Source organism: Talaromyces marneffei, chromosome 6 (genome assembly GCF_009556855.1).
Source record: "Talaromyces marneffei chromosome 6, complete sequence".
NCBI classification, from domain to species: domain Eukaryota; kingdom Fungi; phylum Ascomycota; class Eurotiomycetes; order Eurotiales; family Trichocomaceae; genus Talaromyces; species Talaromyces marneffei.
Window position 1 is genome coordinate 1,686,135 of NC_072353.1, and position 26,483 is coordinate 1,712,617.

Below are 26,483 nucleotides of genomic sequence, written 5' to 3' on the forward strand. Positions count from 1 at the left end.
GATTCAGAGGTGAAGAGGCTTATACGATCTGCTACGCACGTAATAATGATATGCATCGATGCAGGTATCCATTAGGGCTAGGCTTTCCAGCCATGTGGAAAGTCCATCTACTTCCAGGGCCAACAATGCCTCCTCAAGCTCGTCTTTGACAAGATGTTTTCTGTTCCTCTTTTGAATCCTCTTGTTTACCCTTGTCAGCTGGATAGATCATCCTGACAGTCGCCAGTTCCCTTGATTCAGGTATAAAGACCCCCCTTAATCCCCCGAAGACGATGGAAAATAGCCAACGACAGCATCGCGGTGACCCCCAACAAAGAAGTTACAGGCCAAATACAAGTACCGTGTCGATATCAGCTAGCAGGTCGTTGAACTGCCCGGCACTTACCGACCACACAAACGCGCATTTAGGCGGTAACGAAGCTTTGTCCAATATGTACTCATTCGCACGGCCGGAGATTGCGCCTAACATCCCTATGGAGTCATCAATGTTTATGGCAGGCTCATGGGAGCCTTCTTTGCCCGGTTTACATCCGGACAGGCAGATGATGGCACAACATGGCGCTTATGTTACGAGTTCACACGGCTATTATTCGGCACCATATCAGCAGTCTGGAATCGCTCCTTTTGACCACAGTTATTCAACTCAGAATAGCTTCTTCAATCCAAATATCGTCGCATATGAGTCGCCATTGCTCCAGGACAATTCCGATCAATCGCTACTGTGCAGACGGACTCCGACTCTAAATCGAGAATCTCATACACCATCATACGTTCAAACCCCCTATGGCTCACGTTTTCCACCGACACCTCGTATGCAAAACAGAGAGCTAGTGACAAACTCTGTACCTATCAATAATCCAAGAGAAGACACTAGCCCTGTGCGTCTTTCACTTGCGGTAACGCGTCAAAAACAAACTCACGTTCTGCCATCTCGAAAGCCTTCTGCTGAGGAAGTTGGGAATCACGACAAACCTTATGCATATCTTTTATATGAAGCGCTTCGCTCTGCAAAAGATCATAAAATGTCTTTGCAAGAGATATACCGTTGGTTTGAAGATAACACGAATAAAGCGGGCGATCCACGGTCCAAGGGCTGGCAAAGTAGTATTCGTCATAATCTCTCTATGAATGAGGTGAGTTCTAGACCCAGCAGCAACTCAGAATCTTGCAAGTATTGACTTTGGGTCGACAGGCGTTCATCTTGCACAACGAATATCCGGCTCGAGGAAAGTCGAAGAATAGCTATTGGACACTTACAGAAGAAGCCCTCAAGAATGGTGTTCAATCCACAACCCGCTACCGCAATACCGTTCTAAAGAGACCCCTGCTATTGGATGATATGACGCGACACATAAGCGAAGCTGGAAGCAGAGGAGAAAGCGCATTGGGACAACATGTGCCCAAGTCTCGCCGTATTAGTCATTATCCAGAGGCTGAACCTAAGGAACAGTTTCGACCAAGTCATGGATATAATATTCAACAGCAAATAAGTCAACGGCAACAGGTGGATGAGACGCCCGGACACAATATGTATTACCAAGATCCAAGCATGATCTTCACTCAGAGCTTGGCTCCGAGTATAATCATCACTTCAACTGTTGCATCTGGTGGTCCGCAATATGGTTATGTAGAGACTCATCGCCCTTCTAATCAGTTTGGTCATGACTTTACACAATTCGATACATAGCACACATATATCCCCAGGCCCATATTAATCGTATGTACTTACTTCGGACCATGAACGTCATCTATTGTAGACTTGTAATTGTGCGACCCTACCTAGATTTTTGAACAAACTACATATATTCGAGGTTGTTGGGCCATAGAGCCCTCTACCCTGACACTGTGGTCCCACGTCCTGCATGTTGATAACCTCTCGATATTGTAACGTTTTATAAGGTCGTTCGATCTCCATAGGTGGTCGAACATTGAAGTACTCGATCCTGTGGCAAAAGAGTTGACTTGATTACTTATTTGGAGTGAATATTTGGCCTACGTTGTTCCACGGAGATTAGAATTCATCAACTGATATTTTACTTTTCATATCGGTAATAATTGTAAACAATCGGCCCCATGAAAAAGAAAATCCGGAGACCACGGAAAAAAAAACTCGCCCAGATTCGCCCGAGGTCATACCACGCATACAAACATGCAAAAATGACCCTTTATGATTTCAAAAAATCTGTAGCAAGATGAGAGGGTATCATCTTGTCTGGTAGTGACCTTAACAATTATCCGGCCACAAAGGACCAGTAACGCCCCTCTCACACAATCATTTCTTATTGCTGATTTTTGTTTCACATAATTTTTTTCAAACGCAACCACAACCCCATAGATTCATTCATCGGATTGACTGATTTAGCGCTTGCGGGTGGCGGCCTTCTCCTTCTCTTGGGACTCCTTGAGCACCTTCTTGACGATCTTCTGCTCCTCGATCAAGAAAGCGCGGACGATGCGGTCCTTGACGCAGTTACCGCAGCGAGAACCACCGTAAGCACGAGAGACGTTCTTGCGAGGACGGGAGATCTGAGCGTATTCACGAGGGCGGAGGGCGGGGACCTGGTTTTGATTGTTAGACCATTTTCTTCCTTTAAAAATATATTGCGAAATTCCGTTCATTGACGAGCGTCTCGAGTACGATTTGTCGACTGATGATCCCGAAATGTACGAAAAATCCACTAGGTAGCACTCACACCAGGGAGCTTGACACCGCAGTCACCGCACTTGGGAGCGGTACCCTTCTTCTTGATGTGCAAGTAACGGAGGTTACCACCGGGGGTCTTGATGATGCGGACACGGTTGGACCTCGTGTTGTACCTATATACCACAGAATGCATGTATTAGCATGTATTTTCTTCGCTTCGATCGTCTCAGAAATTTCATAGAATGAGGACATACGGGTTCCGTCGGCGCTGTCAAAATCATTCAAAATTAGTATCCATCGCTCATCCAAAAACAACAACTCAAAATTGAGAAAAACTCACGTATTGCAATCTAGTGTTCGCCATTGTGACTGTCCTCGAATCTAATTGTCGACGTTCAAGGAATCAGCGGCGTTGTCGTTGTATCGTCGTAGTTCGTCAAAAATTCAAGGTCGGGAAGACGAATTGTGTGGGCTTTTTCGCGACCGCACTAGGGCTCTTTGGCGAGTAAGCTAGCCGTAATAGGACTAGCAGTTGGCAATCGCCAAGAGTCGCAGATTTATTTTCTCGGCCGCTACCGCCTACTGTATACGGAATAGTCAGAACGCCAAAATCGCGACGTTCCAGAAAGGAAATTGGAGGCTTTTTAACGACGTTTTGTCATCAAAGCTGCCCGCAGCCAGAAGGAAGTTCGCTATCCTTTGAGTGTCTTTCTTCCGGGCAGAGTGTATCATACTGTTTTCTACATTACTTTTAATCATCAATTTGTTTTTTTGGGATAAGTTTACACGCCAAGCGCTGTCGCGAGAAGCCGAATAGCTTCCAAACCTTCGATGCAGCGGATCAGCCCTGCTTGATCTCGCACGTCGACGAAGTTTCAACTTCTTATCAATAGAAACTCATCATGGCTTCACTTCCACCTCCGCCCCCTCCAGGATGGGGTCCAGCACCTCCTCCTTCCATGCCTTCGGCGCCCCCGCCCCCCGGATATCGACCTCCTGCCGACCCTAAAGTCGCAAAGTTCGCTCAGAAAAAAACAGAATGGTTGAGGACTCAGCGCAATAGGTTCGGCGAAAAGAGAAAAGGTGGTTTTGTTGAATCCCAAAAGACTGATATGCCGCCTGAGCATTTGCGAAAGATTGTCAAGGATATCGGCGATGTGTCGCAGAAAAAGTTCAGCAGTGATAAGCGCAGTTATCTGGGAGCTTTGAAGTTCATGCCTCATGCTGTTCTCAAGCTACTTGAGAATATGCCTATGCCCTGGGAGTCGGCTCGTGAGGTAAAAGTCCTGTACCATGTCAACGGTTGTCTTACTTTGGTCAACGAGATACCTCGAGTCATTGAGCCTGTTTTCCATGCCCAGTGGGCGACCATGTGGGTTTGCATGCGAAGAGAAAAAGCAGATCGACGCCATTTCAAGCGTATGCGCTTTCCACCGTTCGACGACGAAGAACCGCCACTTTCATGGTCTGAGAATATTGAGGACGTTGAACCTTTGGAACCTATCCAGATGGAGTTGGATGAGATCGAAGATGCCGCCGTCTATGAGTGGTTCTATGACCACAGGCCGCTTCTTGATACCCCTCATGTGAACGGACCGAGCTATAAGAAATGGAACCTATCGCTACCACAAATGGCGACTCTCTACCGATTGAGTCATCAGCTATTAAGTGATGTGGTTGACAAGAACTATTTTCACATGTTTGAACTGAATAGCTTCATCACAGCCAAAGCTCTGAATGTGGCCATGCCTGGAGGGCCTCGATTCGAACCTCTATACAAGGATATCGACCCGAACGATGAGGACTTTGGCGAGTTCAATGCTATTGACCGCATCATTTTCCGTTCCCCCATCCGCACCGAATATCGTGTGGCATTCCCCTACCTATATAATTCTCTTCCACGAAGTGTTAAGCTTTCGTGGTACTCGCATCCTCAAGCCGTTTATGTGCGATCTACTGATCCAAATCTTCCAGCCTTCTACTTTGACCCCGTCATTAATCCCATCTCCTCACGATCTGTCGCACCAAAGAATATCATTCTCTCTCATGAAGACGAGATCTTTGGTGTGGGTAACAATGAAGACGACGACTTTGAACTTCCAGGCGACGTCGAACCTTTCTTGGCGGATGAAGAGCTTTACAACAGCGATACCGCATCTGCCATCGCCCTCTTGTGGGCTCCTTTCCCATTTGATCGCCGTTCTGGTAGGATGGTTCGTGCTCAAGACGTGCCATTGGTGAAGCAATGGTACCTCGAACATTGCCCACAAGGCCAACCTGTCAAAGTCCGGGTGTCATACCAGAAACTTTTAAAGACATATGTGCTCAACGAGCTGCATAAGACGAAGCCCAAAGCTCAAAACAAGCAGAATCTCTTGAGAACGCTCAAAGGTACCAAGTTCTTCCAGACTACAACAATTGACTGGGTCGAAGCAGGTCTTCAAGTCTGCAGACAAGGCTTCAACATGTTGAACCTGCTTATTCACCGAAAGAACTTGACTTACCTTCACCTTGACTACAACTTCAATCTCAAGCCCGTGAAAACTTTAACCACGAAAGAGCGAAAGAAGTCTCGTTTCGGTAACGCTTTCCATCTTATGCGAGAGATCTTGCGTTTGACAAAGTTGATTGTCGACGCGCAAGTGCAGTACCGACTCGGCAACATCGACGCATTCCAGCTCGCTGACGGTATTCTTTATGCCTTCAACCATGTTGGACAATTGACTGGTATGTACCGTTACAAGTACAAGTTGATGCACCAAATCCGATCCTGCAAGGACCTGAAGCATCTGATCTATTACCGTTTCAACTCCGGTCCAGTGGGCAAAGGTCCAGGTTGCGGTTTCTGGGCTCCAGCATGGCGTGTGTGGCTGTTCTTCATGCGTGGAATCATCCCATTGCTTGAAAGATGGCTTGGTAACCTGCTTTCTCGTCAGTTCGAGGGCCGTCATAGCAAGGGTGTTGCTAAGACTGTGACAAAACAACGTGTGGAATCTCATTTCGACTTGGAATTGCGTGCCTCAGTCATGGCCGATCTCATTGACATGATGCCTGAAGGTATTAAACAGAACAAGGTCAACACCGTTCTGCAACATCTTTCTGAAGCATGGCGATGCTGGAAGAGTAATATCCCATGGAAGGTGCCAGGTCTACCAGCACCCATTGAGAACATTATTCTCCGATACGTTAAAGCCAAGGCTGACTGGTGGATATCCGTTGCTCATTACAATCGTGAGAGAATCCGACGTGGGGCCACTGTGGACAAGACAGTTGCAAAGAAGAACTTGGGTCGCCTGACACGGTTGTGGTTGAAGGCAGAGCAAGAAAGACAGCACAATTACCTCAAAGACGGTCCCTATGTGTCATCTGAAGAAGCCGTTGCCATCTATACCACAACTGTTCACTGGTTGGAGTCTCGAAAGTTTTCTCCAATTCCCTTCCCCAGTGTGTCTTACAAGCATGATACTAAGATTCTGATCTTGGCTCTTGAACGTCTACGAGAATCTTACTCCGTCAAGGGCCGTCTCAATCAGAGTCAGCGTGAGGAGCTTGCTCTCATTGAGCAGGCTTATGACTCCCCCGGTACTACATTGGCCCGAATCAAGCGATTCTTGTTGACACAGCGAGCCTTCAAAGAAGTTGGAATTGACATGAACGACAATTACAGCGACATCAATCCTGTTTACGACGTTGAGCCGATTGAAAAGATCACAGATGCTTATTTGGACCAGTATCTGTGGTACCAAGCGGACCAACGCCATCTGTTCCCTTCGTGGATCAAACCTTCTGATTCTGAGGTTCCGCCTCTACTGACTTACAAATGGGCCCAAGGAATCAACAACCTGTCTAACGTCTGGGAGACTGCTGACGGCGAGACAAATGTTATGATTGAAACCAAATTGTCCAAGGTCTACGAAAAGATCGACTTGACTTTGCTCAACCGACTTCTTCGTTTGATCATGGACCACAACTTGGCCGACTACATCACTTCTAAGAACAATGTTCAATTGAATTATAAAGATATGAATCATACGAACAGCTACGGTTTGATTCGGGGTCTTCAGTTCTCTGGTTTCGTCTTCCAGTACTATGGCTTAGTTATCGATCTCCTTCTTTTGGGTCTTCAACGAGCAACTGAATTGGCTGGCCCTCCTCAAAGTCCAAATGACTTTTTGCAGTTCAAGGACCGTGCTACTGAGACACGGCATCCTATCCGTCTATACACCCGCTATGTCGATAAGATCTGGGTTTTCTTACGTTTCAGTGCGGATGAATCTCGAGATCTTATCCAACGTTTCTTGACCGAGCAGCCAGACCCTAACTTTGAGAATGTGATCGGTTACAAAAATAAGAAGTGTTGGCCACGTGACTCCAGGATGCGTCTCATGCGCCATGATGTCAACCTCGGACGTGCTGTTTTCTGGGACTTGAAGAACAGATTGCCGCGGTCTATCACCACAATTGAATGGGATGATACATTTGCCAGCGTGTACAGCAGGGACAATCCAAATCTGCTCTTCTCTATGTGCGGTTTTGAAGTCCGCATCCTTCCCAAGATCCGCAACCAGAACGAAGAGTTCCCTGTGAAGGATAGTGTCTGGTCTCTCGTAGACAACACTACCAAGGAGCGAACTGCATATGCCTTCCTTCAAGTCACAGAGGAAGATATTCAGAAATTCAATAACCGCATTCGTCAAATTCTCATGTCTTCTGGATCGACCACATTTACCAAGATTGCTAACAAATGGAATACCGCCTTGATCGCTCTTTTCACCTACTACCGTGAGGCTGCTGTGTCAACCGTGAACCTTTTGGATACGATCGTGAAGTGTGAAACTAAGATTCAGACACGAGTCAAGATTGGCTTGAACTCCAAGATGCCTTCCAGATTCCCTCCAGCCGTCTTCTACACACCAAAGGAACTGGGTGGTCTTGGAATGATTTCTGGTTCTCACATTCTCATTCCCGCAAGCGACAAGCGCTGGTCCAAGCAAACTGATACCGGTGTTACCCATTACCGCGCGGGTATGTCGCATGACGAGGAGACATTGATTCCTAACATCTTCCGTTACATCATTCCTTGGGAGGCGGAGTTCATTGACTCTCAACGTGTGTGGATGGAGTATTCTCAGAAGAGACAGGAAGCCAACCAACAGAACCGGCGCCTGACACTCGAAGATTTGGAGGATAGCTGGGATCGTGGTCTTCCCCGTATCAATACACTGTTCCAGAAGGACCGAAGCACCTTGAGCTTCGACAAAGGTTTCCGTGCTAGAACTGAGTTCAAGATCTATCAGATCATGAAGAGCAATCCATTCTGGTGGACTAGCCAGAGACACGACGGCAAACTTTGGAATCTTAACGCTTACCGAACCGATGTTATACAAGCACTGGGTGGTGTCGAGACCATTCTTGAGCACACCCTGTTCAAGGCAACGGCTTTTCCATCATGGGAGGGTCTATTCTGGGAGAGAGCTAGTGGTTTCGAAGAGTGAGTACGCCTTTTTCTTACTCTGTTCACTTTTTCCCATCTCATTTCATCAAATTTTGATCTTTTGAACACGCATTCGTGATGTCACGTGATATTTCCGGAGCCCCCCTTCAATGCACATTGACATGTGATATAACCCAAACCCTATAAGACAGATCTTATGCTGGCGAGCTCTTGATAATCATATTGACCTTGTCAAATGATATCTTCTCGAGCCCTCCCCTAGCATATTGCCTCTCCCTTTTCACACCTCATATCCCACACAATTGAATGATAGTCCAGCATGCTAACGGTTATAATTTTTAGGTCAATGAAGTTTAAAAAGCTCACCAACGCCCAGCGTTCCGGTTTGAACCAAATTCCAAACCGTCGATTCACTCTATGGTGGTCTCCAACAATCAACCGAGCCAATGTCTATGTTGGTTTCCAAGTCCAATTAGATTTGACTGGTATCTTCCTTCACGGAAAGATCCCCACCCTCAAGATCTCTCTGATCCAGATTTTCCGTGCGCATTTGTGGCAAAAGATCCATGAGTCTGTTGTCATGGATCTTTGCCAGGTCTTTGACCAGGAATTGGAAGCTCTTGGTATTGAGGCTGTCCAGAAGGAGACTATCCATCCTCGAAAGTCATACAAGATGAACAGCTCGTGCGCGGACATTCTGTTGTTTGCAACAAACAAATGGAATGTTACTCGGCCATCTCTCCTTTTCGATACTAAAGATGTCATCGAGCCCACAACGACAAACAAATTCTGGCTTGATGTTCAGCTGCGGTATGGTGATTATGATTCTCACGATATCGAGCGTTACGTACGAGCGAAGTACCTAGATTACACTACAGATAGTATGAGTATCTACCCCTCTGCTACTGGTTTGATGATTGGTATCGATTTGGCGTACAACCTTTACTCAGCTTACGGACAATATTTCCCTGGTTTGAAAGCGCTCATTCAACAGGCTATGGCGAAGATCATGAAAGCAAATCCGGCTTTGTATGTATTGCGTGAACGTATTCGCAAGGGTCTGCAACTCTACGCTTCTGAGAACAATCAAGAGTTCCTCAATTCTCAGAACTATTCTGAGCTGTTCAGTCCTCAGATCCAGCTCTTCATTGATGATACAAATGTCTACCGTGTCACGATCCACAAGACCTTTGAAGGTAACTTGACAACCAAGCCAATCAACGGTGCCATTTTCATCTTCAACCCCCGTACCGGTCAATTATTCTTGAAGATCATCCACACAAGCGTTTGGGCTGGTCAGAAACGTTTGGGTCAATTGGCGAAATGGAAAACAGCAGAAGAAGTCGCGGCGCTCATTCGTTCATTGCCCGTTGAAGAACAACCCAAGCAGCTTATTGTCACCCGAAAGGGTCTTCTTGACCCTCTTGAGGTTCACTTGCTCGATTTCCCCAACATCTCTATCCGTGCATCTGAGCTTCAACTTCCGTTCCAGGCTGCCATGAAGGTCGAGAAGCTCGCAGACATGATCCTAAGAGCAACAGAGCCGCAGATGGTTCTGTTCAACCTCTACGATGAATGGTTGAAATCCATCTCGCCTTATACGGCCTTCTCCAGATTGATCTTGATTCTTCGTGCACTTCACGTCAACACTGACAAGACTAAGATTATTCTTCGACCAGACAAGACCGTCATCACTCAGGAACATCATATCTGGCCAACCCTTTCAGATGATGATTGGATCAAGGTCGAAGTCCAGTTACGTGACCTGATTTTGAACGATTACGGCAAGAAGAACAACGTCAACGTTCAGAGTTTGACAAGCAGCGAAGTCAGAGATATTATTCTTGGTATGGAGATCAGTGCGCCGTCGTTGCAACGTCAGCAAGCAGCCGAGATTGAGAAGCAGCAGGAGGATCAGAAACAGCTTACAGCTGTTACTACTAAGACTCAGAATGTCCGTGGTGAAGAGATCATTGTGACAACTACCTCGCAGTATGAACAGCAATCGTTCGCTTCCAAGACGGAATGGCGAACTCGCGCCATTGCTACATCTAACCTTCGTACTCGTGCCAACAATATCTACATCTCATCCGATGACATTCGCGAAGATGGTCTTTACACATACGTCATGCCCAAGAATATCTTGAAACGCTTCATCATGATTGCCGATCTCCGAGTCCAAGTTGCCGGGTACCTTTATGGTAGATCACCACCTGACAACGATCAAGTCAAGGAGATTCGTACTATTGTTATGATCCCTCAAGTCGGCAATACTCGTGATGTCCAGCTCCCGCAACAGCTACCTCAACATGAGTACCTCAACGGTCTAGAGCCATTGGGTATAATTCATACTATCTCGGGTAACGAGCCATCTTACATGACTGCGCAGGATGTTACTCAGCACGCACGTCTCATGAATGAACATTCATCATGGGACAAGAAGACAGTAACCATGACTGTGTCGTTCACTCCTGGATCAGTCTCGCTTGCAGCCTGGGCTCTGACTCCTCAGGGCTATAAATGGGGCGCCGAAAACAAGGACACCAGCTCGGACCAACCACAGGGCTTCTCCACCAGCATGGGTGACAAGTGCCAGCTATTGCTCAGTGACAAGATCCGCGGATACTTCCTGGTGCCTGAAGACAATGTGTGGAACTACAGCTTTATGGGTAGCTCCTTCAGCAGCGTCGAGAAGAGGCCTGTCTATGTCAAGATTGATACGCCTCTTCGCTTCTACGACGACCAGCACCGTCCTCTACACTTCCAGAACTTTGCTGAGTTGGAGGATATCTGGGTTGATCGTTCTGATAACTTTGCTTAAAAAATTGATGACGTTTCAGGGATTCGTTTCAAGGCGTTTGGAAAAGCGTGGTCTTTTTCTATTCCACATCTTGTGTTATTTGCATCGGGTTTTTCCATCAGTGCTTGTGTACTGATAGACAATCATGTTATATTTATTACTGTAATCAGAAGATAAAAGAATAGGTGTTGTATAGTACTATGAATAAGATACGAAGCATTTCTCTGTTGAACCATGTAATCGGTGCCTGAAGGCTGAGTTCGGTGTATTGGCCTACCTAGCGACTTGACCCCACATCCGATCCGTCGCTGCGACTGTACAAAAAAATGCCACCCCGCAGCAGATGCTTGACTCATCGAACATTCTCCCAAGACCACCATCCCAACTTGCTCCATTGTCGCAGTAACGGTGGTAGCGGTCATTGCAGTCGCGTATTTCTAGCGATTGGAATTTCGCTTATAAAATCACCATGGCAGAGCCCGGAGCTGAGACGGTGCTTCCGATCCGTGAAGGGGAAGGCGAGAAGAAGGCCGCTGCAGAGCAAGAGATCAACCCTTGGGACGTTCAAGCTGCAGTTGACGAGAATGGAAACACACTCGCATTCGATTACGTTGCTATCTCACAGTACGCCCACCCTTGAAGGAGCCGCGTGGCTAATCGATTGAAATATCCTGGGACTGACAAAACCATGATAGAAAGTGGGCGACGAAACTTATCGACGACGAACTTCTCCAACGATTCGAGCGTCTTACGGGTCATAAACCACACCGTTGGTTAAGGCGAGGACTTTTCTTTTCCCATCGCGATTTCGATAAGATTCTTGACCGATATGAGGCGGGAGAACCTTTCTTCATGTATACCGGACGAGGTCCTTCCAGTGACGCGCTACATCTGGGACATACGATTCCGTTTTCTTTTACAAAGTGGTTGCAAGATGTGTTTGATGTTCCCCTAGGTATGTACCTGCAAGTCCTCATGATGCAGAGGTGATGCTAACAGTGCCATAGTTATTCAACTTACAGGTGAGCCTAACGGTGCCCCGATATGTTGCGCTTGTCGTATATAACCATTTACTGACTTCGGAAAGACGACGAAAAGGCCCTCTTTAAGGAGAAGCTCACATTCGAGGATACCTACAAATTCGGTCTACAAAACGCCAAAGATATCATTGCACAAGGTTTTGACCCCAAAAAGACATTCATCTTCAGTAACCTGGAGTATATGGGTGGCCCATTTTTGATGAATACCTGGGAATTTGCCAAACTTGTCACATTCAACCAAGTGCGAGGAGCTTTTGGATTCAATGAGAGGTTAGATCCCGTCTATTATATGCCTTGAACGCTGCGAAATGATGCTAACGTCTTGCAATAGCACCAACATCGGACGAATTATGTTCCCTTCAGTGCAGTGGTAAGTCTCTATTACCCATTCAGGAGGTTGATGTGTGGCTAACGCATCCTTCTAGTGTGGCTTCATTCGCTACATCGTTCCCCGAAATCTGGTCCGATCCGCCTGCAAAGGAGCGAACAAAGGCAATTGCAAAGATTCCTGTCTTGATCCCTATGGCGATTGACCAGGACCCTTATTTCCGACTTGTGCGAGAGAATGCTCATCGCATGCGATTCCCTTCACCGAAACCAGCATTGATTCACTCAAAGTTCCTCACTGCTCTGCAAGGCGCTGGCGGCAAGATGAGTGCCAGTGATCCCAAGTAAGATTATCCGCGAAATGGCTCGTTTCGTTACGATTTCTGATTTGAGAAACAGCTCTGCGATCTTCATGTCCGATACACCGAATCAGATCAAGGTAAGTTTGGCGATATGTTGCGTTTAATCGGACGTTGTAAGCTGACTTTTGGTGTCCTAGAACAAAATCAACAAGCACGCGTTCAGCGGTGGTAGAGAAACTCTGGAAGAGCATCGACGATTAGGCGGTATTCCGGAGGTTGACGTCGCATTTCAATGTTCGTGATTCCCTTTCTTTATCCCTTCACTTCGTCGGTTAGATCATAGCATTAACGCTAACACTGCAAACACAACAGATCTCTCATACTTTGAGGAGGACGACGAGAAACTCAAGAACATCGAAGACAGCTACCGACGCGGAGAGCTACTTACCGGCGAACTGAAAAAGATGGCCATCGAACTGATACAGCAATACGTCAAGGAGTTCCAAGAGAGAAGGAAACAGGTGTCGGACGAAATCATGAAACAGTTCATGACACCCCGTAAGCTGGAATGGAAGGGAAATCCCAACCCGAAACCCAAGGAGGCCAAAAAGGATAAAGAACCCAAGTCGGAGAAGAAGTGACTTGAAGAAGGGCGTACATACATTGCAGTTGGGTTGTGTTACTTACTACGTAGACTAGTTCTACAGATGAAAATGAAAATGAAGACTTTCAGGAACAGTTTCACGTCAGTGTTTGAGTGTCTCAAGGGCGTACGTGGGACTTGAATATCCTGCATGTCTGGTGTAGCCAATTCAACAACATTCATTCTATTCCCTGTATTTGAGCACGACTAGGGTTTTAGCGGCCTCACCGGACGTCTGGATCAGTCCAGATCATTTTCTTTCTACTGTTTTATCGAAAACTCCGTCGTCAACCCTACTCTCGATACTCGACACAAGCATACTGCTGGACTGATGTTCAGCCAGTCGATGTGCATTACCAAAGTACGCCGAAGTGCCTAGCCTAACTATTTACGGTAGCTGGCACATAACGTAACATACGAGCGCCCCAAAGGACTCACCTCATTTGGCTTGAAATTTTTTTCTTTTTTCTTTTTTATTTGGAATTCAGGACCTTGCGAGTTGCGAGAGTTCTTCGCGCCCGTGTTGCTGCATCCGGACAGGATGGACAACAGAGGTTGTAAAAGGGAGGAGCCGCTGCTTGACGAACGGAACATTTTCTGAGACAAATGTATGCACATACATATGTAGTGCAGTACTGGGTGGTGCTCGGCAGTGCTAACCTGACAGGAACAGACTATTGATAATATTTTCCGAGGCAGCGTAGCACCCAACATTGAACCCCAACTCCCAAACAGTCAAAAACTCGTACCATCCATGCATAAACATATTCTAAGAAACGTTGCAAAACGGAAGGGAAAAAGAAAGCATAAAACTAACTTTCCAGAAAAATCATGCACTAAGCAACGTGGGTTATGTTTGTCATGCACGGAGTTGGGGTACAAATCAGTCGTAGTGCATAACAAACCCTTTTTACTTCTAGTCTTTTACTATGTATCTTCTCCGTGAAGAGTCCGGAACGTGGAGGGCAGGATGGAAACCCTGGGAGAGACGTTGAACTAGTTGAGTGGACTATTTAGATACTATTGAAATTAATACGTTGGCTTGGAGTGCCATGTTGATAAGTAATGAAACTATATGGTATACTCCGAGCTAGTATAGAATAGTGTGGGCGGCGAGAATTCAGTTATATTGCAATGTATTATTATGCTTCCAGGCTGATTCCACTGATTGACGAATTTGATCTGAAGTTTTAACTATTGATACTACAGTGCCATCAAGGCTATACCGGTAGAGTTCAAACTACTTGCTTCATAGAACTTTCTCAATCGATAGTCATACAAGCCCGGCATATCTAGGCAAAGACTATACGAAGCGAAAAAAGCCAAACAAAATTAGGCGCCGGATTGGGACTCCAGCAACACCTTGGCACGGAATCCTTCAGTTCCATGTGTGAAATTTGGATTTTCGACTGATGACCACATTGGGTACTGCATAGAGAGCCAAAAAGGGATCTTAGTTAGGGCTACCTGGCGAGGCGACAAGTTAGGGCAAATAATAACCTTAAAAATGGTCCCGAGGGAACGGACACTGGTCTTGGTACATCTAACTACAACGCTCTTTTTGTTGATATTCTTAGACTTAGTGATGCCTGCTATTAACTTATATTCCGCGGTTATTATGCAATACGTGAATCATTTATAGAGATTGACTTTCGGTCCCCTGGCATATCTGAGAACGGATAGCAGATTCGCGAGATTGGAGTTAGATTGTTGGTTGAAACTTCAAAATTAAGGTAATATAAGTTGGAGAAGCCACGGGTCATGGCATCCGAATTGGCACAACGATCTGATCTCGATCTTGGGAGTCAGCACAAATCCAAGAGGCTAAGTTACGCAAATACGTATCTGTGTTCGGCGACATCTGTTCAGTACGTACTAGGATCATACTAGTTGTAAGCACTAACATTCCTGGCCCGTTTCAAGGTCCGACTACTTGGATTGTCATTTGACGAGCAATTGTCGGAATTGTTTGTTGGCCGATGCCCTAGATGGCTCGCTCAGTTGTTGATCCATCGGTGTTGGTTGTTCATTTCGTTGGTTTGAAGGCATGCTCCACGAGCTCACATACTTCGACAGCGTCATTGCTGTCTGGTGAACTCATTTTTACTCCATACCTTAAAAAAGACGAAGAGATCTGCGATGACGACGAGTACTCGGTACTAATCCAATCGTACACACACGACCCTTACTGGTGGAGGGTACGTATGATGGTTAAATAAAGTGGAACTACAACAATATGTGACAGCCGAAATCCACCTCAATTCAAATCCAATTTCAGCTACGCCAACAATTTAGGCACGGCTGGGTGTCCACATTGTCGCCTATCTTGACGTTTTGCCGACCCGTCGCTTTTCATCATTTGTTTCAACGATAACACTCATACTACCGAGAGGCACAAATAGTCCATACCATTGGGCAGATAAAAATAGGCCATGTTCTATAAAAGCGTGCGTGGGTTCGTCAAGTTGATTTGGTTGTTGCAGATTATATGCCCTTTTAGGATAGTCAATCGTATCTTCGAAATGGTATTGTGTTTAAACTTCACAGGACCTCGATCATCTGTTAGCTGGCCAAGACCCTAATTGCCTTTCGGGACGCGGTAGGATACTTTGGCCCACGGGCTGTAATGGTAGACTGACCATCACTAAGAACGAACCTTTGACCTATCTCAGAGTAGCGACGTGGTCGTATTTCAGGGCTCTGGGCAAATTAAGTTCTTGACTAGTCAGCTGTAAACCCTGATCCAATGATGAATTGGAAATTGAAGGTGTTGATGGTATTCACATCAAATTGTTGCGATCGTCAATACTTGCAACAAAGCCGGTTTTGACAAAATCCGGTACCAAGCATCAGACGATTTCTTCATCACAAGTTACTAAAACAGAGAGACAAATAAATCCCTTATTGTTGACCTAATTGGTAAGGTCGCTTTGCACGGTCCAAAAAACCAAAAAATAAGCATACATTGCATTGCATCGTCTTTCGAGTAGAGGCCCTCCATGATCCATCGAATGCGGCCAAGTGGAGCAAAGTAGACCGACGGCCCAACAGATGAAGAGACAACGTCACAACAGAGGAAAGACGTTGATCTGGATTCTGGACAAGAGCAGGCTATTATCACGAAAGCTAGACAAGGTACGGAGCTGTGCATCTGATCCGGTTAGAATGGGTCTTGACGCCTAACAAAACCAACACCCCATGCTCTGCGCTTAGCCTTGTATGGCAAAGACGCCGCGGCTGGCCAGGGAGACATGGAATACGTAAGATCATAGAGTGAGACGGTAAGACCTCTTCAGGAAGATCCCTGTTAGCGCAATGTCGAGGACGTTTGTAACAAGCGTTCCTTTGTCATGGAACTGTCGACTCGAAGGAGGAGCACGAACGTACGAGCCGGATCATGCGGATTCACCGACCGTTGAAGGGATATGGTGTGTTATTGTTCGTAACTAAATCATCAATAACCAATGCATGAAAATAATGCTTGTAGAAGACTCCATCCAGCATAAAGGGGAGCAGGAGAGGAGATTACAGAGTAAAGATGAGAAGGGCTGTTGAAGGTCGAGTCTCGACCAAGGCAGGTGGGGTCGCTAAGAGATTGAAAGACTGTACACTACAGTAAGCCGGCAGCTGCCACCCACACCAGACCCGCGCGCCTTCCTGAATAGCGACAACCAGTGGACTCCTTCTCAAGTTCTCCCTACTCTCTGTGAGTCTGAGTCTGTAGTACTTCCCGACTCGGTCTCTGCTCCATACTCTTCGGCCATCTTCAACGCCAAGATCACACAGTTAGCTGGCTGAGACCTAAGAGTGTGCACTGTGCAGGCTCGCAACTGACCAGGCTTGCCCCGGTTATAATTCGGCCAAATTGCTCGGCTACAACCTACTACGCAGCACTACGGCAGTCTGGACACCTCCCGCGATCTGTATGTTGGCTTGGAAACCTATGCTCGTCACCGTCTCTCGTGGTGTTCGTATGCCTCGTGTTTAGAACTTTAGGTTAACCCTTCTCCGAGGCTAACCTGTAGTAGACGCCACTTTCGAATTTGCAACGCTCTCTCTCGATATCTGATGCACCCGAAACTATCGACTCGTGCACCGCTCGTCGTGCCAATAGCCTTGCAGCGGAAAAAAAACGGACCAACAGAAATTAGCCGGCGCCGCCTATCACTTTATGCAACGTTAAACAACGTCTGGTCATTGGAGGACTTCCCACAGTTGACTCGCATGGCAGACCGAGCGATGGTCCACCTCTAACGGCGCCAAGAAGTCACAGCGGATGAGCGTATTTCCCGGCGGTTGATTACCGCATTAGGGCTGCTATTTGACTCCAACGGCATCCCTGCAGCGTTATGCCACGAAGTCGTCTGTGGCCTATCCACTGTCGAGAAAATCGTAGTGTGTGTCCACCTGTTTAGGAACACCATGCGAATCATGAATGGCTGGCGTGGGGACTAACTTGTTTAGCTGCCCTTCACTTCCTCACCAACCAACTCCCAATCAAGCCGCGTCCAGCTCAGCAACTGTTGCCTAAATTGGGCTTCGGATTCTCCCGTATGGAGTACTCCGTAGTTATAGCCTCTTATTATTGTTGGCATTAAGTTTCTTGAAAGAGTTGGACCCATCGTCTTTCCAAATTCTGATTCAACCAAGATCCCGGCATGTGATGCTACCGAGGATGGGTTAGCCCAAGCTCACCAAGAGCCGGGGTCCGCACGGAAAGTGAAAGTGGCTACGCTTGAGGAATAATGATCTCTCCACCTCCAGCTTCCCTAGGGGCTGGGTTATACCACAATACGTAGTGGTAACAAAACAGTCGACATGTCAAGCGGGAAAAAAGGAGTTGGCACACGTGCGAAACTATGAGCGGGAATCATTGTGGAGACTGACAAAATTACATGTTGAATGATCAAGAATATACGACATCAAGACGACGCCAGCCAAAAACAAACAGAACGCGAAACAAGACCGAGCGATCTAGAGACGATACTTGCCTTGCTCACTTCTGCTGCTGCTACTGCTATCGAACCGTTTTTTTTCCACTAGGAAGACCCACCTGTCAACTTTTTAGTTAACTGCCAGACTTCTCTATTCTGGGTTTGGCTCGCAGAATTGGCGCAAATACTAGCCCATTTCCTTCATTTCGCAACTACTTGCAGGGTGCAACTGCAGTCCACTCTTGGAGTGCACAATTACGATTAGGGACAAGACAATCCGTTTTCGCCTTAGCCTAGTTTCCTTGATCCGAGTACGATAATTCTTTGTCTAATCCCTAGAGCACCTTAAAACCTTCACTGCTCAGTTATTGGTCTACTGGGGCATTACCAGCGAAAGGATTTTGAACCTGTCTATCTAGGACGCATCTCTCTGATTTGCTTGCTAACCCTGCTTTTTAGTCTCCATTTCGAGCCGGAGCCCACAACCCCGTTAACACGCCAATCACAAATCCACCCGACTCATCTAGAGTCGATCGCTGTCATGGTCTCAACATAGTTACCTATGAGTAATGACTTTCACCTATCTCGCTGTCAGGAGTACGCCTCACAGACCTCATCGCAGTGACCACAGCAATTGAATCCTTCTTCATCTCCCCCTTTTTTATTATTCATGCATCGACAACGTCAGTTCAGCTTGGCGACTTTCATCGACATTTGAGGCCAGTATAACATTCGTTGACCGGCCCGAGCCAGCGATAATTGGAGCTCATTGGATGAAACTGGCAATCTACCGTTTCCTCGGTCCGTCGACATCCCTCTGAACAAGCCCACTGAGCCACAGTTTCATTTCTTCTCAGACAAGCTCTCTCTGGTCCTTACCGGCGGACTAACAGCTGGGTCACAGATACACAGATAAACGAACCGTATAGTGTATACTATAATATACTATAAAGAAAGCCTGACGGGAAACCTTAACATCATCCTCCTATACTTCACCTACTTCCATATTGGTTTAGCGTTGTCTTCAGGGCGGGGTCTCGACCTTTTATGCTTAATATCTGCAAGGACCGTTTCTGTCTTCAATAATAATAATAATATTCCTTCAGCTTAGAAGAACAGCCCTGCGAATCAGACGCGATTAACAAACAACAACACAACAACACCACATCAAAACACCATACTATTCGATCTGAAGGGCCTGTTCATCTGGCGCAAGCAACCAACAACCCTTCTCTCTCCCTTCCCATTGATCATTTGGAAGTTTATGAGACCTGCCAGAGCTTCTCCAGGCTCTAGCAGGTCCTAGGGTGAAAGCCGCGACGCTGGCGGATCCGTATCGAAGTTATTCGCTTGACTACTCCTCGCAAGACCATAGCAAATCCCAGGAAAAACCCGGCTTGCTTGTCTACCACTCAAGCCAGCCGCAAGTCGTGCACCATGGGGCCCCTACTGACATGCCATATGTGCCCCGTGGTGCGCAGCAACCTCAACACCAGCAGCAACATCATCATCACCATCACGTCGGTTCTCCAGCTCTGAGGGAAGCAGGAGGTCTCCAAGATGTTCATCACCAGCCGTTACTTCTCAACCCACATCAGATGGTCCCCTCACCAATGTCTTCTCATTATGGCTCCAATCCGCTTCATTTTCAAGCGCAGCGCACCAACAAACGGCCTAGATTAGACGGGGGAGACGGCAGTGAAGATGACCATCGGCTGGGTCTACATCTTGGAATGCTCAAACCGGACTCACATGCGGACGGTACTCCGTCCCCAGAGATGCTGTTATCGGCACATGGAGACCAACAGCGAGCAACGGCACACGCCTTTGCGCTGCCACCGCCTATACACCCGCAACAGTCGCAACAACACCATCATCATCGCTTACCAAACCAGGCAGTCATGCATACAATGCAACAGCCTGGTGGCGATATCAACTCAACTCCTGTGCCTTCCGGCCTACCAAGTGTGGTGGGACAAGCAGGCATGCCTGATCCGGCTCCTCGCCCACGTGGACCAAAGCTTAAATTCACACCGGAGGAAGACGCGTTGTTGGTGGAATTGAAAGAGCACAAGAACTTGACGTGGAAGCAAATATCCGATTTCTTTCCGGGAAGAACCAGTGGGACTCTACAAGTGCGGTACTGTACAAAACTGAAAGCCAAGGACACGGTTTGGACAGATGAAATGGTAATTTGGTCTTCTTCTCGCATCGATTTGATCACCACGACTGACAAGCTTGACTACAGGTTCAACGATTACGGAACGCGATTCAGGATTATGAGAATGACCGCTGGCGGATCATAGCAGGCAAAGTTGGGCACGGTTTCACACCGGCAGCTTGTCGAGAAAAAGCAACGGAGTTATAATCAAGCAATCTTTTAAAAATACGATCAAATTGTCTACATGAGGGTCCTCGGCAACACACCACAAATTGTTGTTTCAAAATTTTTCACGAGACAGCCCTAATCACAACAGAGAAGGATGTGGCTACTTTATATGTTTTCTTTCTTCTTCTCTCCCTTCTGGTTTCCTGCTTGGGCCATGGAGTTTTGATCTTACGTGCATTGCTATGCTAGATTACTATCTCTCTGTTGCGTCTCTTTTGTATATTTTTGATGGGAAAAAAACGCTGGTTGTTTGTGCCAAAACTTTCATGTTCCTCTCTTCTACATTTTCTTTTCTTCCTCAGCATAGGAGTTTGAATTCCTCTCTCCTTTTCATTTATGGTTTCCTTCTGGTTGGGTGGTGTAGCATTAAGAACTTTGCGTGATATTAACAAGGCTGTGGGGGCGTAATAGCATGCCTTGAATGAATCCTTTGATTGCTCTGTCTGGTTTTTTTATGGAAATTGCGTGCTTTCGATAGTGCGACGGTGTCAATCTGTTGTATTCAAATTTAACTAAACCTGTACACAAAGGTGTCTGGACTGAATACATATTGAGGATGGCCAAGGAAAGGAAGGAAATCTCGTTAGCCTCCCAGCCCCTGAGTGCCTCTTCATTCATTTGTGTGAGCCCGTTTCTATCAATTATCTGGCACCGCTAGGGTTGCAAACTATATCTCCGTACAACGAGGTGCCTGCCCGGCTCCAGGTCTCATCTGACTGATACAGATACCTAGGTAGTCTCCTTGTAAAACCATCATCTTTTAACGTTAACATCATAGTGAAACTATGGTAATTGATAACCGCAGGTAAGCCGATTATCGAGATGATACGAGGCTGCTGGTTACACGATGCGTCTTATTGGCCTGGCATGAAGATGCGTGGTGTTGCTCAGCCTTGCCCCTCCATGCATGCATATTTAACTTTGAGGCTCACCACCTCACTCGATAGTTATTTGTTTCCTCTTGTTTCCGGATCTTATATCTTATTTAATCCTACTTCTTATGAGGGTGATGTTATATCGCGGCTCCGATTCGATTGTTTAGGTAAATGATACTATGAAAAAAAATGGACCCAGTGTCTGCTATCGGTTTCGCGGTTACCATCCTCACCTTTGTCGACTTCTCATGGAACCTTGTCAAAGGTTCCTATCAAGTCTATCAATCTGTGACCATAACAACGGCTGATAATGCCAGGCTCAGTACGGTCCTTGCCGATCTTAAAAAGGTCACAGATGCTATACAGCACGATGTAAAGGGGAACAGCCCTCACCTCGAAGATCTACGGCAACTCGCAGCCGGCTGCGCTGAACTCTCTCTGGAGCTGTCGTCAATACTTGAAACACTGAAAAAAAAGGAAGGAAACAAGGTGTGGCGCAATCTTCAAGCGAAATGGAAGCATATGAAGGAGGTTCCTGTCATCGAGCAGAGACTCAACGTTTATCGGTTGCAGCTTCTTCTAAGACTGAACCTTATTCTAAGGTAGGAGAGCCACCTTCAAACCATTCTCTTATCATATCCTTCCTGGACTAACTCGTACCTTAGTGAACAACAATCATCCGTCAAGTCTCAGCTAGACGAAATCCAGGACAGCGGGCTCTCTTTATCAGCAGAAAGTTTGGATAATCTCACAAATTTGGCTAAATCTGTGGAAAGTCTGATACAGAAATTGATCAAAGAGCTTTCTGAATTGGTGAGGAGGAATGACGATAAAACCATAAGCTCATTAGTGGAGATTCGTGGATCTCTGTCAGCAATACTCTCACAGATGGAAGCCATTCCAAAGCTGAATACGGCGGAAGAGTGTCTGCTTCGACGACTCTCTTTTCCCTCCATGCATTCTCGGTTGGATACTGTCTCCGAGGCCGAGATGGGCACCTTTGCTTGGCTACTGGAGGACGAAATGGACAGGAATGACGAAGATTCGAAAACTTCAAGTGAGGCAAAGGCCATTTCTAACACTAGCGAGTCTTCCATCACACATCATGTCGAAGCAAACAATGAGGACACAGATTCAGAGTGTGATGAAGAAGACTCGGAAATCTCAAGTACTGCAGAGGTAATTTATAGTACTGACATATCCTCTATCGAGTATTCGCGCGAGCAGAGATCGAGGCAACAAGTTCGTCGGTCCTTCTTGGGATGGCTCAGATCCGGGGGCGGAATTTATCACATTTCTGGTAAAGCCGGTTCGGGCAAATCGACTCTTATGAAATTCCTCTGTCAGAATCCACGGCTGAGGAGCGAATTGGAAGAGTGGGCGGGAGACAAAAAACTCGTTTTTGCGAATTTCTTCTTTTGGGCTTCCGGAGATAAACAGCAAAGATCTCTAGAGGGACTCTACAGATCGCTCCTCTTTGAAATACTGAACCAATGTCCCGAGTTTATTAATGAAGTATTTCCAGATCAGTGGGCAAATATGAAATCACACCTGACCAGATGGGAAGGTAGACCATTTTTGCTCTCTGAGTTGAGACAAGCAATGGGAATTGTAACAGCCAAGTGCAACTTTCCACGCCATCGCTTCTTTTTCTTCATCGATGGACTTGATGAATACGAAGGAGATAGCACCGATCACTTCGAATTGGCTAGGGGTCTCCAGAAATGGTCATTTTCGGCCGATATAAAAATTTGTACAAGCAGCCGACCGCATACTGAATTTCTGGACGTCTTTGATAGCAACCTACGAATGGATCTTCACCACCTAACACGTGCTGATATCCATCGCTTTATCGTTGCAATGTTTGAGAAAGAACAAAATTTTGACTCCACAAATAAACACTGTCGCTACATGGTACAAAATATTGTCAACGGAGCGGATGGAGTCTTCCTGTGGGTTCGCCTTGTGGTTCGCTCACTTCTAGTGGGTTTCAGACATCGATATCCCTTAGCACATTTGGAGCAGAGACTTGAAAGGATGCCTAGAGAACTAGATTCCTTATTCGAAAGGATCTTCAATAGCATAGACCCTGTTGACCGGAAAAAAACCGATCAAATGCTCATTTTGACTGCTTCTTATCCAGGAATCAATGCCCTTATGTTTTCGTGGCTTGATGATCTTGAGGACCCGGATTTCCCTTTCAACGCACCAATCGAAGCATACTCTGACGATGAGATACGTGGGCGACTTGAAGTTGTGCGTCTTCACTTGGATGGCTTGACTAAAGGGATACTGGAGATAGGCCACGATTATTCACCATACATAAGAGACATATATTTCCAATATAAGGTCGAATTTTTCCATCGTACAGCAAAAGATTACTTTAACGAACCTGCGAGATACGCAGAAATCACAGAACGTCTTAGCGACTTTGATATTATGGACGCATACCGACGCCTCGTTCTCGCAGAATTCAAATTTGCAAGGACAATGGGGGAATATTTCAAGACTCAAGCACTAGGGGGAACCCAGCTGATTTCATGCTTTTCAAAAGTCTTTGATGGAGTGGCCGATCGAGTGGCCGATCAGGCACCCTTACGATTTCACAAAGAATATGACAAAATTCTCAACCATCATCGACAACACCCATTCTCTTTCCCAGGTGAGACAACAGACAACTCTGGAGTCATTGCTTGGGGCCAACGATTCTCTTCAGTCAATGATTATGCGAATGCTGTTGCGGGCGATGATATCTCTTACCTTCATTGGGCAGCATCAACTAGCCAACATGAGTATATTGTCGATCAGGTGTTATCGAATCCAAAATTAGTTAACCCTACCGACGATGGGCGGAGTCTGCTATTTTCAGCTATTATACTAGGCTTATACGAACCGGCTCGTGGCTTGATTTGTGATCTGTTAAAATATGGGGCATCTCCAAACCATCGGATCCCAGTTTACTCTATCAGCAGCACAGATATCCGCATCGCGTCAATATGGGCAATTTTTCTGTTCATTGTAGGCCAGAAATGCTTGGGACACGAGTCGAAAAATGTTGAAATGTTCTGGGTCATGGAGGAACTTATCAAATCTGGCGCTGATAGCGATGTCCATTTTCTTCTCAAACCAAAGAGACAAGAATATGATGTCGAAGCTGACAGTGTTGAGGACATTCGTTTCATCTCCCTGGAGGACCTCGTTGTAAAGGAGCGACCACCCAACATGGATACTCTTCTAGGACGGATTGTAAGCGGAAAAAGGTTTCGGTTGTGGAACAGAATTCTTCGGGCATTATCCACTCTGGTCCTTTGGAACATACTATTCGCTGATATTGAATCGAAATATGAGCGTGCTCGTATCGATAAGCTCAACTCAGAATGTGACATCCTGTGCGTCTATGTTGGGGGGGAGAGGCTTGATAGAGATTTTTCAGCAAAACGTTACTAGATTTTATGACAGATAATTGATTTTCAAGAACCCAGGTGCAACAACAATGTTTTTCTGGATTCTCAGGTATTCGTACCCATGAATAACAGATGAAAATACTACGTAGTATGTAAATACATAGTATATCACAGCTCCAACCAATCACCAGCCGTGTGATACCTGACTAAGCACTCCGTTAATTTTTCAGCAATCGGAACCAATTTGATATGCGCTAAACCGTTTCCGGAATGGATGACGGGCCGGAGCGATGGGAAACCTCACGCAACTCGCACCTCACCCGATCTCTATTCGAACCTCTCTTTTGCACTTCTCGCCATTTGCTCTCCCCTCCACCCTTTTCTCTGCAACTCAATTGAGGAATATTCACATTGGTCTTGTGAATTACAATTGGCAAAATGTTCGCTACTCGCGCTGCCTCCGCTCTCGCCAAGCGCGCCCCTGTCAGGGCTTTCACCAAAGCTCGTCCTTTCACCTCATCCGTGTCTCGCTGTACGTAACCCCGCTGCTATTCGCGAAAATACATGTTGCAATATACGTCAATTGGGTTTCTGGAGTCAATTGAATGAGAAGGAGGAATTTTTCATGACGTCAAAGTGTGCTGTCTACAAGCCGGTCAGCTAACGGATGGTTTCTACGCAGTCGATAACAAGCTCAATGTCCCGGGAAAGATCATCCCATACGAAGGTTCGCCGCACTCCTCAGTCCCTCAATTCTTGTACTTTGTGCCAAATCGGTACTGGAAACTTCTCTGGCTATATGGACATCAATTTGTACCCCCCGAACACAATATCCGAGATATCACCGTGCCCGAAGTGACGTGAACCGAGGCTAACTCAGAATCTTTTGATACTATACAGAGGTGAAGACCGAAGATGACCTCCTTCCCCTCGGTGGCAAGCCTGGTCAGGTCCCCACCGATCTCGAGCAGGCTACCGGTCTTGAGCGTTTGGAATTGCTTGGAAAGATGCGGGGTATTGACGTGTTCGACATGCGCCCTCTTGATGCTTCCCGCAAGGGTATGTTTATGTTTACTTGGGTTGTGATAATCCGGAGACTAACGTGGCTGTAGGAACGTTGGAGGACCCCATCATCGTCAACGGAGCTGGTGACGAGCAATATGCCGGTTGCACTGGCTACCCTGTCGACTCCCACATCGTCAACTGGTTGACCGTAAGCTTGAATCTAACCCTGATAAATACGGCACGCGTCACTAACAACGGTTGAAAAGGTCTCCCGTGAGCGCCCTATTGAGCGTTGCCTCGAGTGCGGCAACGTTGTCAAGCTCAACTACGTTGGTCCCGATACTGATGCCCATGCTCGTAAGCACATTCCAATGATATCCCGTATAAGACCAACCAGTTTGCTAATCATACTTCATCCAGACGACGACCACGGCCACGGCCACCACGCCCCTTACGAGGAGCCCAAGACTTTCGCAGACTACGTCAAGCCCGAATACTGGTACCGATAGATTACCACTCCCCCAATATATCAAAGGCAGACTTTTTATATTCTCGAAATGTCTTCATTGGTTTAGAGTTGCGTTGAACATATCAAGATTAAGTTTGCGAAAAACACACAGACACAAGACACAAACATCCTTTTTTTTGCTTTAGCTTTCCTTTGT

The 26,483-nt window shown here is 46.5% G+C and overlaps 7 protein-coding genes across 7 annotated transcripts; 6 read left to right on the plus strand and 1 right to left on the minus strand.

Annotated features, from left to right (window-relative positions):
• Nucleotides 1-431: 431 nt before the first annotated feature.
• On the plus strand, nt 432-1,687 carry EYB26_008118 (uncharacterized protein; the record flags this gene model as incomplete). The annotated part of the gene is made up of 2 exons (XM_054267377.1): nt 432-1,133; nt 1,193-1,687. The coding sequence occupies 2 exons, from the start codon at nt 432-434 to the stop codon at nt 1,685-1,687; spliced, it is 1,197 nt and encodes a 398-aa protein (XP_054123352.1).
• Nucleotides 1,688-2,358: 671 nt separating this feature from the next.
• EYB26_008119 (uncharacterized protein) lies at nt 2,359-3,008 on the minus strand (the record flags this gene model as incomplete). Its single annotated transcript, XM_054267378.1, has 4 exons — nt 2,359-2,559; nt 2,694-2,817; nt 2,899-2,912; nt 2,985-3,008. 4 exons carry the CDS (start codon nt 3,006-3,008, stop codon nt 2,359-2,361), a joined length of 363 nt encoding a protein of 120 aa, XP_054123353.1.
• Nucleotides 3,009-3,546: 538 nt separating this feature from the next.
• EYB26_008120 (uncharacterized protein) lies at nt 3,547-10,920 on the plus strand (the record flags this gene model as incomplete). The annotated part of the gene is made up of 2 exons (XM_054267379.1): nt 3,547-8,135; nt 8,442-10,920. 2 exons carry the CDS (start codon nt 3,547-3,549, stop codon nt 10,918-10,920), a joined length of 7,068 nt encoding a protein of 2,355 aa, XP_054123354.1.
• Nucleotides 10,921-11,368: 448 nt separating this feature from the next.
• Nucleotides 11,369-13,209, plus strand: EYB26_008121 (uncharacterized protein; the record flags this gene model as incomplete). Its single annotated transcript, XM_054267380.1, has 9 exons — nt 11,369-11,523; nt 11,595-11,854; nt 11,907-11,921; nt 11,987-12,209; nt 12,271-12,309; nt 12,365-12,610; nt 12,666-12,705; nt 12,766-12,862; nt 12,941-13,209. 9 exons carry the CDS (start codon nt 11,369-11,371, stop codon nt 13,207-13,209), a joined length of 1,344 nt encoding a protein of 447 aa, XP_054123355.1.
• Nucleotides 13,210-19,599: 6,390 nt separating this feature from the next.
• EYB26_008122 (uncharacterized protein) lies at nt 19,600-20,513 on the plus strand (the record flags this gene model as incomplete). The annotated part of the gene is made up of 2 exons (XM_054267381.1): nt 19,600-20,334; nt 20,394-20,513. 2 exons carry the CDS (start codon nt 19,600-19,602, stop codon nt 20,511-20,513), a joined length of 855 nt encoding a protein of 284 aa, XP_054123356.1.
• Nucleotides 20,514-21,598: 1,085 nt separating this feature from the next.
• On the plus strand, nt 21,599-24,856 carry EYB26_008123 (uncharacterized protein; the record flags this gene model as incomplete). Its single annotated transcript, XM_054267382.1, has 2 exons — nt 21,599-22,011; nt 22,075-24,856. 2 exons carry the CDS (start codon nt 21,599-21,601, stop codon nt 24,854-24,856), a joined length of 3,195 nt encoding a protein of 1,064 aa, XP_054123357.1.
• Nucleotides 24,857-25,251: 395 nt separating this feature from the next.
• Nucleotides 25,252-26,327, plus strand: EYB26_008124 (uncharacterized protein; the record flags this gene model as incomplete). The annotated part of the gene is made up of 6 exons (XM_054267383.1): nt 25,252-25,345; nt 25,496-25,540; nt 25,714-25,872; nt 25,926-26,026; nt 26,085-26,175; nt 26,239-26,327. 6 exons carry the CDS (start codon nt 25,252-25,254, stop codon nt 26,325-26,327), a joined length of 579 nt encoding a protein of 192 aa, XP_054123358.1.
• Between the last annotated feature and the right edge of the window lie 156 nt (nt 26,328-26,483).